At 42.9% G+C, this 12,761-nt stretch overlaps 1 protein-coding gene across 1 annotated transcript; it reads right to left on the reverse strand.

The window, feature by feature from the left end:
- Nucleotides 1-155: 155 nt before the first annotated feature.
- Nucleotides 156-6,987, reverse strand: LOC122052321 (kinesin-like protein KIN-14Q). Its single transcript, XM_042613794.1, has 21 exons — nt 6,582-6,987; nt 5,969-6,135; nt 5,739-5,882; nt 5,192-5,437; nt 5,048-5,116; nt 4,878-4,946; nt 4,470-4,562; nt 4,319-4,399; nt 4,169-4,249; nt 3,473-3,607; nt 3,313-3,394; nt 3,131-3,226; nt 2,882-3,061; nt 2,700-2,806; nt 2,430-2,605; nt 2,103-2,264; nt 1,750-2,003; nt 1,511-1,674; nt 1,267-1,419; nt 775-1,106; nt 156-595 (listed from the first exon to the last, which is right to left on the reverse strand). The coding sequence occupies exons 1-21, from the start codon at nt 6,688-6,690 to the stop codon at nt 442-444; spliced, it is 3,054 nt and encodes a 1,017-aa protein (XP_042469728.1). The 5' UTR covers nt 6,691-6,987; the 3' UTR covers nt 156-441.
- Between the last annotated feature and the right edge of the window lie 5,774 nt (nt 6,988-12,761).

Genomic DNA, 12,761 nt, shown 5'->3' on the forward strand with positions numbered 1-12,761 from the left:
CTTACAACAAAGTATATAGTAATATTTGAATTTTATTTTATAAGTATTCGGATTGATTAAGACATGCTCTCATATCTATTTTATAAGAATCTCAACCGTACTAGAACCAATAAACTGAAAATAATGACACAATACCTAACCGAAAATTGCACAGGTTGGAGTAATGATTCCTATTACTCAAAGGTTCGAAGTAATTTGTTTTTGGTACAGACATTTAGCAAATTATGACGGCACTCTTTCTCACGCATTTGGCTGGTAACAAATAGCAAAGCTTGTCGATTTCCCTTGGAGCAAGATCAACCCATCCAGACACAAACAGCTGTTTTCTTGCTGCTACTCACAGCTATGAGAGAGACTAGCAAAGAGCTATCAATCCCTCTTGCGATGCATTCATAACAACCAAACAAACAACAAAATCTCTGGCCAGTAATGAGAGAATGTCTATTTTGAGGTAGCCATCCTACCATTATCACTTTGTCTTCGTTTTCCATCAGAAGCTGCTTGTTGCCTTGAAGGTGAGCCTTTTACTAGTTGGCTAGATGGTGGTGCAGTTGATATCTTCCTTGATGGAGATGGCATGTGGGCGCGAGGTGTCCTGGATTGACATCATGAATATGTAAGAAATATCTACTCGAAAGCATGTAATAAAAGGGTTTGTATAAGGAAGACATGCAGAATTCCAACAAGGGATGACTGATGATTTTATATTCTCAGGGTTTAGTCTGGGTATTCATGGACCACTAGTCTATGAATTGTTTCTATGAATCTAATTACCTCAACTCAGAGCCTTTAGTTGAACCTGACTGAGGCCGCTTGATTCTCAATCCGCCGTTGACTGCATTACTGGCTTTTCCATTGCTAGATTGCGACTGCAATATCATTTCTTGCTCTGAAGAATCACTAGTTGCAAAATCTAATTCATCATAATCATCAGTTGTGACAGAATTAGGCCGGCTTGTATGCCTATCTCTGAACACTCTCACATCAGGAATATATCCCTGGTCAAGTGAATCAGGAACATGAACATTATCTCTAACCCAGTCCCTCAGTGGATCCTCATCATTGGCTACATCAATGTCTGCCCTCTCCATCGATGCTGAACAGCTCTGCACAAGAAATGTTACGGGACAATGCAGAACCGAAGTGAAACACGTTTCTAAATTATAAAATTCAATTAGCATTTCCATGTAAAGTTGAATGATTGGAAATCATGTGGAAATATGCTACTTAGTTTTATATCAGGATGAATGAACAAAGAATATGTACCTCAATATTCCCCAAATCCTCCGTTGTCTGAATCTGGTTTCGACATCCAGGAGATGTCGGGCTAGATTTCATCCTGTAAATGTCAGGGCTGGACATTGTACTTCCAAGGGTCTCTTCCTCTTTCTTAGCTAATGCCACTTGAAGACTAGCTACCTAAATTGGTGAGAAACAAAGGGCATTGGAAGAGATTTTCTCAGACAATTAGAAAAAATTAACCAAACTTCCTAAGTAACAGGATAAAAACCTGCTGTCTGAGTTCTCTCAGTTCCCCGTTGTCCTTGTTCGTCTTTGCTGCACCAAGCTCAATTGTCGCAACTCGCTCTGCGAACTTGAGAGTGCTTAAAGTCTCACTCAGTGCATCGACCTCAGGGCTTATGTGTATAAACATCAATGTCTTAGCTTGGCCCCCTGACAAAATGAAACAAAAATATTGAAGCGCATACTGATCCTCATGCTTGAAACACACATATACTTAGTTCTTACCAAGAGAGTCCTGTAGGAGTTGTGTAAGTTTGCTATTCCTGTAAGGAACATGTGAATTCTTTTGAGCAAGGGCATATATTACATCTCCTAGAGCTGCTAAAGATTTATTTATGTGTTGTGCTTCTTTGAGCCTATCTCCTATAACCTCTGATTTATTAACCCTTTCACTGCCTGCCAAATCAACAAGATGAAGGCATCCTCTATGAACAGATCCAGATGCCAACTCTCTTCCATGAACATGAATCGTTAGGCAACTGCAAATTAGGATTTATGAGTTAAGTGCAACAACAGTCACAAAATAACTATTCTTTGAGAAAGGATCTACAATCAACCATTCGCAAAAGCAACAAGACCTGTGAGAGCGACTGCTACGTTCATTCATGGAAGTTGAACAAACAGCACGATTCTTCTGACCAAGGTTCATTAGTTCAATTACTTCTTCTGTTGATGTGACAGGAACCAAGTTTGCATCAGGCACAGCCATCCCATTCTGAGAACTATTACGAATGTCCAATGTTTTAAAAGTAAAGGTACTCAAAAATTGTTAACAAAAGACAATTGTAGTGAGATAACCGCTAAGTAATCCAACAAATTAATTTAATTTAAATACAGAACATATATACTATTAGCAGAATAATCATATTGATAATCAATGAAAGGAGTCGCAAGTGGAAGGATATTTTTTATGAGGACCATCATTAAGGAGATCCCTGACTAGCTCATTGTATATCTCAATCATCTGAACAGAAATTTCATAACAAATTGTATCCTTTCTTTGTCCTGAGATCTGAAACAAGTCATTTAGTGCCCTATAATTTACTCCATAGTCCTCTTCCGTGAGTTCTTTGGGTCCACTCTACATAGAAATTGCATCATTAAATAAGAATGTGTTTGTGAATGAACAATTTTGAGCAAGACGACAAACAAAATATAGATGTCACAGTTGTTACCATGGTATAAGTTTTTCCAGATCCGGTTTGTCCATATGCAAAGATGCAGACATTATAACCATCAAGAATTGATCGAATCAAAGGTTTTGTGTCACAAAAAACCTCCTCTGCATTGATTAAAAAAGTTAATTTTGTTTCAACAGTTGAAAAATATACAATATCTAATATGAAGTTTTGACAACCTTGAGTAACAGATGGGCCAAAAACTCTGTTGAAGCTAAACAATTTATGACCTTCTTTTCCATATTTCGTTGGGGTGCTAATTGTAATGCTTCCATCATCAAGATGATCAACAGTGGTCAAATTATTACTAGGTTTTCCAGGTAAGAAAGGCCTCACACGGCAATACACCCTAATATTTCCTATTAGAGGACATATTGAATTAGTAAAAGCAAGAAAACAATTAGCTTAGAATGTTATGATAGGATTACCTTTAAGATCCTGTACATGATTATACAACTTCCTGTTTTCTTCAAGAACCTTCTGATACCCGGAAGCTGCATGAGTTAGGATTTGCATATGCTTTCCTAAAATGACATGAACAAGGGTGTTTTGAGCACATCAACTAGTTCCTGATATATAACTAGCCCAGCTGTTTTTTTTATTATCATACCTAGATTGTTAAATTCCTCTGAGTATTGTGTCTTTAGAAACTCTACACTCTCTCTGGTTGCGAGGAGTGCATACTTCAGTTCCTATTGAGGACATGAAACAACATCATGAAGAATACAATATCATATCCAATTTGTTTTTCACAAAGCATAAGAACATACATCAATTTCTCTTTTTTGCTTCTCAATTAGTAAACACTGCTTCAGAAGCTTTTCTTTTGCTTGTTCTTGAACCCTCAAGCTCATGGTAAAATCTTCAGCTCTTGGACACGTGTAAGAACTTTCTGATTCTGGCATCTAAAACATAGTAAAGAACAAGGCATTATTATTTGCAAAGAGAGTAGTTTTGGTAAAAGTTTAATCTAGGTTGGCTTATTTCTTATTTGCAATTTGATCATTTTCCTAGTTTGTTTTAATTGAGATCTATAAAAGAGGAGTGATTTTTATTATTTATCATCTTTCTAGAAATTAAATTTCTCTCGTTTAATCTGTGTGAGATCATCTCTTCTCGTCTCCATGTGAGCTAATTATACCTCATGTCGTGTCAAATTTTTTTCCAGTTCGTTGTGTGAGTTTGGGCTGGCTCAATTTGTGTGTTGTATCAAGTTTCTATTAGAACAACTTTGTACAACATCAAAAACTTAAAACTTCAGATGAATATTCCACTTGCAAGGAAATTGTTCTTTCAAAACTAATTTTAAATAACTACATTTTGTCTATTAATGAGCTAGTTTTATATGACCTGACCGCCATAAATTTTTTTATTTCTTTAAACGACAATTTGAATGGCTGTTATATGCATTGCATCAACTCAGACCATTTAGCTCCACTGTTGTATAGGGACCATACATATGTCACCTTATTGTCAAAGCAAGTGTTCTGAATCTCTGATGAATTGCTTGCTTCGTAGAGGGAACCAGTTTCATCAGTCATGTTCACCTATGAAGTTTTCCAGTATCAACGTATCATTGGATCAAGGAAAATTTCTGACAAAATAAAATATGGTACCTTATTCTCACAGGGAGTGGACTGAATCTCTGTCAAATTGTTTGATTCGTGGAGGGATGCAGTTTCATCAATTACTTTCAACTATGAAGTTTTCCAGTGTCCATTTATCAATGCTTTAAAGAACAAAGTTCAACAAGATTAAATATGGTACCTTATTCACACAGCGTGTTGGCTGAATCTCCATTGAATTGCTTGCTCCATAAAACAAACTGGTTTCATTTATCTCTTTCAATGTTTTATCCATCTATCAAGTTTTGTCATATCAATTTATGTCATCTAAGAGGATCTATAGTAACATAAAATAATATGGTACTCCAGTACCGCTGCATAAAAAGGAAGAAATTCATGGTAGGTGCATACGGAAAATATGATTGATTAGAGGATAATACTTTGCAGTTAAAAGTATTAAGTTATCATGTAAAAAAGTATGATTGATTAATAGAACTACAGATAATAGTCTGAAGTGCAGAGTATTATGTAAAAAAAGAATGGAAGTGGTTGTGTTTAGATAATGAAGCAGCATATAAATATAACCAAGACAAGATGTAAGATGGCCTACCATCTCCTGTTTCCTTGCAATATGATGCTCAAAATCTTGCATTACTTTAGTTAACATTGATTCAACTACCTGAAAGGACCACTGAAAACTTTACTATCTGTTTCGTGCAGATAATTGTAAATACAAATTGATAATATTTTTGCCTAAACTTATAACCAGCTTTTATATACCAAAGGGATTTCTTCAGGCTTTTTATCTGATATAAGGGTGCGTACAAGCATGCTCAGAGAGGGTGATATCTGTTAATCATACAAATTATTTGAGCTAACATAGGATTACTGGATCCTTCAATGTATTACATTCAGCTTACCAACCATTTCAGAAGATTCTACTGAAAAATCAATGCTGAAGTTCTGCTCCAATGACCCACCATCCTGAATTGGTTGACTTCTAGAGAGAGAATACATGAAAGGTTCTGAGTTTCTCCTCACAAAGTGTTTTCCAGTGCTTGAATGTTTCACAATTCCACCAGACTTGGAGGAACCTTTCCTCCGTGCTTGTTTCTCACCATATGATTTTAGAGCCAGAATAGAATTAACAACCCTAGACCCTTTACCACCCTGTACGAAAAACATAAGAATAAAAAATATTAGGGATAGACCCCATTCAAGATAAGTTCTAGGAGATAAAGCAGTTTTTTTTTTATTAACCAGGAATAAGTGATAATTTTTGTTAGCATGTTCTGCTAAATATGACAAGTCAGGGAGCATTGGAATAAGGGAAATACAATTGATGCATTTGTCGAAGAAAACACAGCTAGTTTGCATCTATCTAAAAACTGTTGAATAACAGACTTCCTAGTGTAGCTTTAATACACTGGAGCAAGAACTAGGAAACTTTAGCAAAACAAGAAAGACATGCCTGCTGTAGATCAGATGCCTCAAATGTGGGGAGAGCCAATTCTTCTAGGGCATCAAGGAAGTTCCTCAAATTCTCGAAGTATTGAAATGCTGATAGAGCAGGCCCATCAGGAATGGAAGCTGAATCCGCAGGAGCTTCAATCACCTTAATGAAAAAGAATAATTAGATTCCAACTTCAGTGATGCGAGAGAAAAAAAAATTCTACCAAAATCATTGAACAAGTGCATAACCTTGGACACTGCTCCAGGCTGAACCTTGTTGAGTACGTTGCAGAGAACAATTCCATTCCTTAGTCCTAGCCTGAATTCCTCCTCAGTAGGCTCTTCTGGAAAATCCCTCGCACCAGCAACCCCAACTATTCCCCTAAGCCATGCAGCTGCCTCATACCTTCTCATTGCTGCCACGGCAAGGCAAGTATAACCGGATACATTTTGTGCTTGATTGAATAGACATAACGCTTTATTTAACGAACTAGAATTCAAATCGTGATTTGTGAGAGTATTCTCTATAGTAAATGCACTGACTCATGAGTTTATGGTATAACACATTAAGAGTAATTGCCCTTGGGGAGGGTGTAAGCCAACAAAAAAGCATTGCATTTCTTCATTCAAATCAGGCGCTTTCAAACAACAGAACTTGAAAAACAAGGATGTTATTGAAGAAAATGCAAGGGACGTAGACGAACACATAAGAGGGGGAAATCATATGTTTGGCTCCCTCATTGTTCTGTCACATTGGTAGAAAATCAAGGTCTCGCGAGCACAATTATTGGTCGATTCTTATGCAGAAAATGTAAAAAGTGTGTCAAAATACATTTCGCGATTACTAAAGAAATCAAATCACCTGCTTGCTCCTCCTTCCTCGACGCCAAGTCGATGTCGCACATCCTCGATCCGTGCTGCTTTAGCACGTCCTCCACCACCGACAACGAAATGGACCCTTCAAACGCCATGTTCAGCACAAAGCAACACTTCCGATTCCCAATTCCGATTGGTTTGCAGCCGATTTCAGACAGGAATTCATCCAACGCAATAAATAAATAAATAAACAACAGAAAAAGGTTGGATTTTGAGGCAGGGCAAGGGGAAAGAGATGGTGCAGCTGCGTCTCCCCCCGCCTCAAAGTGGTGAGGGGGCGAGGAAGGAGAAGAGAAGAGAGAGAAGGGGAGGAGAGAAAAGAAAGAGAAAGAAGAGAGCTTTGCGCCCCTTCTCTCCTTCCCTCGCTCTCTGTTTCTTCTGTGTTTCTTCACGGCCGCAGGTTTGAAATAAACCAAACGGACTCATTCGGTATTAATAGTTGGGCAAAAATGAAAAAGACATTTTTTTTTATCCTATTCGAATTTTTTTTAACAAAAGAGGCCTACAATTATCCCTACTATACTATTTTTATTATTATCTTTCTCATATTTTCTATTTAAATTTAGAATATGAGACCTATTATAATAGCTACGGATTCATATATTGTTATAATATGATTTTTTTAATTAAAATTGTCCAGAGTCTCTCGAGACTTTAAATAATATTTTTTGAACTAAAATCTGATTATTACGGTTCTAATTCATAATTATTTGTAAATCTTTGAAAGAACTTCGATTTGATATTGATCCTGTCCAATAGTCGAGGTGACAGAAGCTGGGGATGTGACACTCCGGTTGACCTTGTGTTGACTCCTCGCTACCCTGCAACCACAACTGCGTCAGTGTCGAGCCAGGAAAGGGGTCCCCGGCGATGACCCTCCGACGCTCAAGTCCGTCACCGCACGGTGTGTGGAAGCAAAGCAAAGTAGAGAACAGCAGCAGCAACAGTAGATTATCGCATACCTCTGTGAAGCTTGGACCCCCTTTATATAGGGTTCCTGTAGCGCGAGTGCACGCTTCCCAAAGCGTGCATGCTTCTCGAAGCTTTCCCTGAAAATATGTATCAGTAAAGTGTCCCTGACACAACACCTTAACGAGCCGAGCATATCTCCGAAGTGATAGTGGAAGCTTCTGCCGTACAATCTTATGTCTGAATCAGCCGCCGACCATGGCGCCTGTCAGTGGCACATGCTCCCAAAAAGATAATATTCAGCTAGTAGTGTATTTTACTGGGTCGAGCGGGATAGCCGCTCGAGGGGTAACCGCTCGACTCGGATTTTTACTTTCTGCTCGGATGAGTGTGTTATCTGGCCGAGCGGGAAGGCCGCTTGACCGACGCTTCCGCTGTCCTGATCCATAAGCCATTATCTGGACGAGCGGAAAAGCCGCTCGGCCGCCCTTCTGTTTTTGTGTAGCTCGGTCGTAAATCCGCCCCGTTCTTGTAGCTCTATATAAGACCGAGCAAGGAAGCCGCTCGACGTACCCTTGCAGATACCTGACAGCCTTTCTGAGCGTCGGAATCTCGGCATCCCGCCGAGATGTTATGATGTCGGATCGGGTCTTCATTATCCCGATCGGGCGAGCGTGCTCCTCGATCAGCCAGTGGTATAGGGGTGTTTGACCACCTTGACTCTGACCTCCACCATGGCACTGACCTCCGCCCTAGCAGCGGGGTGGGGCCTCCCCCCTTACCACCGCATCACAAGCCTCTCCTTCAAGTCTAGTCGAAGGAGGCTGTAGTCCGATTGATTGGACCAGTGTGCGCCGATTTCCTCTCGATCGACCTTCATCATTGTATGGACTCCGGTTAGAATGTACCCGATCCTCGCCGATCAGCCTTCTGAAAGTAGTCGCTCGGTCAAGCATTCTCCTTTGATCCGGTCGGGAAAGCAAAGACTCACATTTAGAAGACTTCTTCCTCCATCTGTCCTGGGCAAACGCAGGTGGGACTGATGTCACCCCGATTTCTCGAGAAGCGTGCAAATCCTTTTTTATTAAGGCAGAGTGGGTTCTCATGCCGATCTTAATTGCCGACCAGTGATAGCGCGCCACATATCATGCCCGCAGCCGCCACACGCCTGACGTGAAAGGCATTGATGGCGACGTTTGGCGGTTTGAATTCAATGGTCAGATCGTGACCTAGGGTTTCACGACCTAAATCGAACGGCTCCGGTCAACCAAGCCTGGGGTATATGAGCTCGCTGCCTCGCCGCCTTCTCCACTTCTGCTGCCACTCCCTTGACTTTCGTGCTTTCCGGCAATCTCACGAGATCATTTTAGCTTCCCCCTCCGATCGACCAAATGAACCCCCAATCGACACCATCTGTCTGTTCAGGGACCAATTTATGGCTGGTCTCCGCTTCCCTGTCCATCCCTTCATCATCGAAGTCTGTAATTATTTCCATGTTTTCCTTCCGCAACTTGTGCCGAATTTCTCTCGCCTTCTGTGCGGCGTCATTGTATTGTTTCGGCTGCACGACATCCCTTTGACTCCTCGAGCTTTCCACTACTTTTATTACTCCAAATAGTCCAAACTAGGTACCTTCCTATTTCAGTCTCGGATCGGGTTGGTTTTCTTTGACAAAATGTCAACTTCCAATAAACATTGGAAGGAATACTTCTTTTTTATGCGTCTGCCTGAACGACCAAGCTTTCGGACCCGCTGGCAAGTTGGCTTACCACCTCAACCCGATCTAAAGAAATACAAGAGCCGGTCGGACTACCTTCATGCCGCATCCATGCTGGCTGGTTAGAAGTATGACATCTACAAGTTACTGCATGAGGGTGTGTTGTACATCTTTGGTCTGAGTCCGATCCGCACTGGGCTCCCGACCGGCTTAGGTAAAGGTTCCATGTATATTTCTCCTTTGATTCTAACTAATTCTTCTGCTTCTTTTACAATCGAAGTCATGCTGTATGCTCGGATGTCCGACCTTGCAAAGCTTCAGAACACTGAGATTGAGGTGGTTGCTATTGAGGAATTGGCGAACCGCGGCCTACAGCCGATCCCGCCCTGGCGAGTGGAGGGGCAGCTAGCCGAGCCCCTAGTGTTGAGGTTGCTGGCGGCTCAAAACAACCATCTGAGCAAGTGCCTATTGTCCGATCGGAGAGTTCAGGCTCCTCTAGCGAGTCGTTGTTAAGGCGTAAGAGGTGCCGAACAAAGTCTTCGCGCTCTGCTGCTTCAATGATGGGATCTGCATAAAGGGTCGAGGTTGGCACCTCGAATCCCTCCGCAGTTCCTGAGACCACGCCCGAGATATCCTCCAACCGGACTTTTCAGTGGTCGAGCTGTCACAGGAGCCTATTGCCACGGAGCCCCTAGCTTCCATGCCACCATCGCAACCATCAAGGGTTCGACGATCAGCCATCCTCCCGGCATCTGCGTCCCGGTCGGCTGCTCCAGAAGCCCCAGCCCACTTGGCCCCAGGCGGTCGATGATCAATCACGGCGATTCTCCATCTGCCCATGGAGGAGTACAGCGAGATGAGCGTCTAATCGCGCACTCCTGAGCATCAAGTCATCATACGGGGCCCGCTCGCTCAGGTTTGGGAAGAAGCCCGAGCCCGAGCGGCCGTGATGCTCCCGGGCGCACTCGCCAATAGTCATACCCAAATGACAACTGGGGTAAGCTCCTTGTAATTACCCTTCCTCCGATCGGCTCTAACCCTTTTACCTGTTTGTAGTATTAGGTGGAGAGCCTGACCATGTGCCATAGGTTGACTTATCTGGAGGATGAGAGTTCAGGAAGCTCCAAGTCTCAAGCAGCCAACCCGCTGCCGATCCGAAGGCGATGGCCAAGATGAAGGTCGACCTGGAGAAGGTGACCAAGCTCCTAGATGTATAACGGGCTAAAACCTCCGACTAGGAGGAGATGCTGGGCCGACTCAAGAAGCATGTCAGCACTTTTGACAAGAAGATCGAGTCGGCCACCGCTAGGAAGAACCGGGTCATCGAGGACCTGGAGCTGAAGAACAAGGAGGCTCAAGATCTCGCTAGCAAGCTCAAAGAGGCTGAAGATTTTATGTGACCGAGCGAGTGAGCCGATCAACACGAGAAACTGAGTTCTAGGGCCAGCTCTCCGATAAGGATGTAGCACTGAAGCTGGCCTAGGATGAGTTAGGGAAGGTGAAGGCTGAGCTAGAGGGCTCCCGAGCGGCGATGAAGATTTATCAAGATGCCGAGCCGAGTCGATTTGCAACAATGAGACAGAACTACATCCGCACGGACGCCTTCAATGATAAAGTAGTCGCCCATTATCTTCAGCTTTGTAACCTCGCAATAGACGAGACGATCAACCAGTTCAAGGCGAGCGACCACCTTCCCGCTGTTGGTGCAATCGATCTCCAAGGTTTTAATGTCAGACAAATATGTTTAAGTATGGAGCTTGATCTAGTGAAGTCCTAGTTGTAGGCTAGGCAAAGAAAGTCTTAGTTGGAGGCTAGGCAAGAGAAATCTCGGTAGATCGTGGAAGCCAGGTGGATAGGTCTGGAGGACCTGATCCCTGGGTAGCCGAATACTGAGGCAAGGGAAATCTCGGTATATCATGGAAGCCATGCGGATAGGTTTAGAGGACCTGATCCCTGGGTAGCCGAATATTGAGTCTTAGTGAGTAAAGCCAAGTGGTGAAAAACCTAGGGTGAGATAACCTTAGGTAATGAAAAGTCTTGGAGGAGTGAACTCCAAGCAAGGTTGATCGGAGTCGAATGGACCAACGGATCTCGGTAAATCTAGGTTTAGGTTTACCATTGTATTTTGCATTATTATTACTGTTGGCTAATATAGTATTGCAGGAAAGATCTAAATGGATCAGGCGATCAGACACTGAGTAGGCAAAGTCCAAACATGTCTGGAGGACCATGTTTGGCAGGTAAGTTGAGGTAAACAACTGGAGGAGCGACAGTAAGGTCGGGTTCCTGAAGGGAACAACCTGTTGGAACCCCAATGTTGTTTTGGTGTGATCAACAAGTTAAGTTAGGTCCTGTGTGTTTCTAACCTTGTGTCTAAGTGTGCAGGAGCTTAGGAGCACAGGTAGTCGAGCGGAAGACGCAGCTAGCGAGAAGAACGGCAGTCCGAGGGACGAGGTGCTGTGGAAGAGTACACCGGCGGACGAGAAGGAAGCGTGCGGTGGTTCCAAGGGACGAAAGCCGGAGCGGAAGATTGCTCGGGGAGCAAGAGACGCAGCTAGCGAGAAGGACGGCACGTAGTGCGTCTGAGGGACGAAGCCCGCTCGAGAAGACCGGAACTTGGGTTTGGGTGAGCCCTTTTCCGGATGGCAGAGATCACCAAAGCTAACGGATCCGGAGGAGAAGAACTAGACCGAGGCGGGACTGAACCAGAGAAGAGGTCCCGGACGAAAAAGTCAATGTTTGTTGACTTTGGGCTCTGGGGCGCCCAGAGCAGTCCGGGGCACCCGGAGCCCCTCCGGGCGCTCGGACCGTGAAGTTTGACCAAATTGAGTCAATCTCGATCTGGACGTTGACGGATAAAGTTTTATCCCCCCCAGGCGCCCGGAACCCTTCCAGGCGCCCCGACCAAGGCTATAAATATAGATTTGGTCTAGAAGCTTTTTCAACGAACTCTGAATTGTAATTCCAACGCTTGTAAGCTTTAGTCTAAAGTTGAGTTTCTGTTTTCTCCGCTTCAACGTTATACGAGGCTTCTCCGCCTGAAGGAGTTTTTAGTGAGCTTAATCTTCCTTGGATTAATAACCACATCGGTTGTAACCAAGTAAATAGTTTGCGCCTCATTTTTTCTTTATGCTTTTAATTTATCGGCTTACTTTATATATACAAGTGTTAGCTTAAAGAGTTCGAGGAAGGTTGTTGTTTGCTTTTTGTGTTTACAGGACTATCCAACAACCCTCTCCTAGCCGGCCCAACGGTCCTACATAAAGTCACTGATCCAACTGAAGAAACCGGGAAGGTTTCTAAGTTGATATCAAGACAGTTCTATTGTCTAATATTATTCATGCATTATATATTACTGTGCTAACCTTTGTGTTGCAGGGATACTTTGTTTAACTCTGTGTTGCAGGTTCGGCTGGATCGGTCGACCGAATGTAGGGATCGGTCGACCGAACCAGGATGACTCAGTAAGTTTAATTAGCAACAATCAAAAGCAGAAGGAAGTTGCACTGATCGATCGACCAAACCAGAGGATCGGTCGAC

Source organism: Zingiber officinale, chromosome 3A (genome assembly GCF_018446385.1).
Source record: "Zingiber officinale cultivar Zhangliang chromosome 3A, Zo_v1.1, whole genome shotgun sequence".
NCBI classification, from domain to species: domain Eukaryota; kingdom Viridiplantae; phylum Streptophyta; class Magnoliopsida; order Zingiberales; family Zingiberaceae; genus Zingiber; species Zingiber officinale.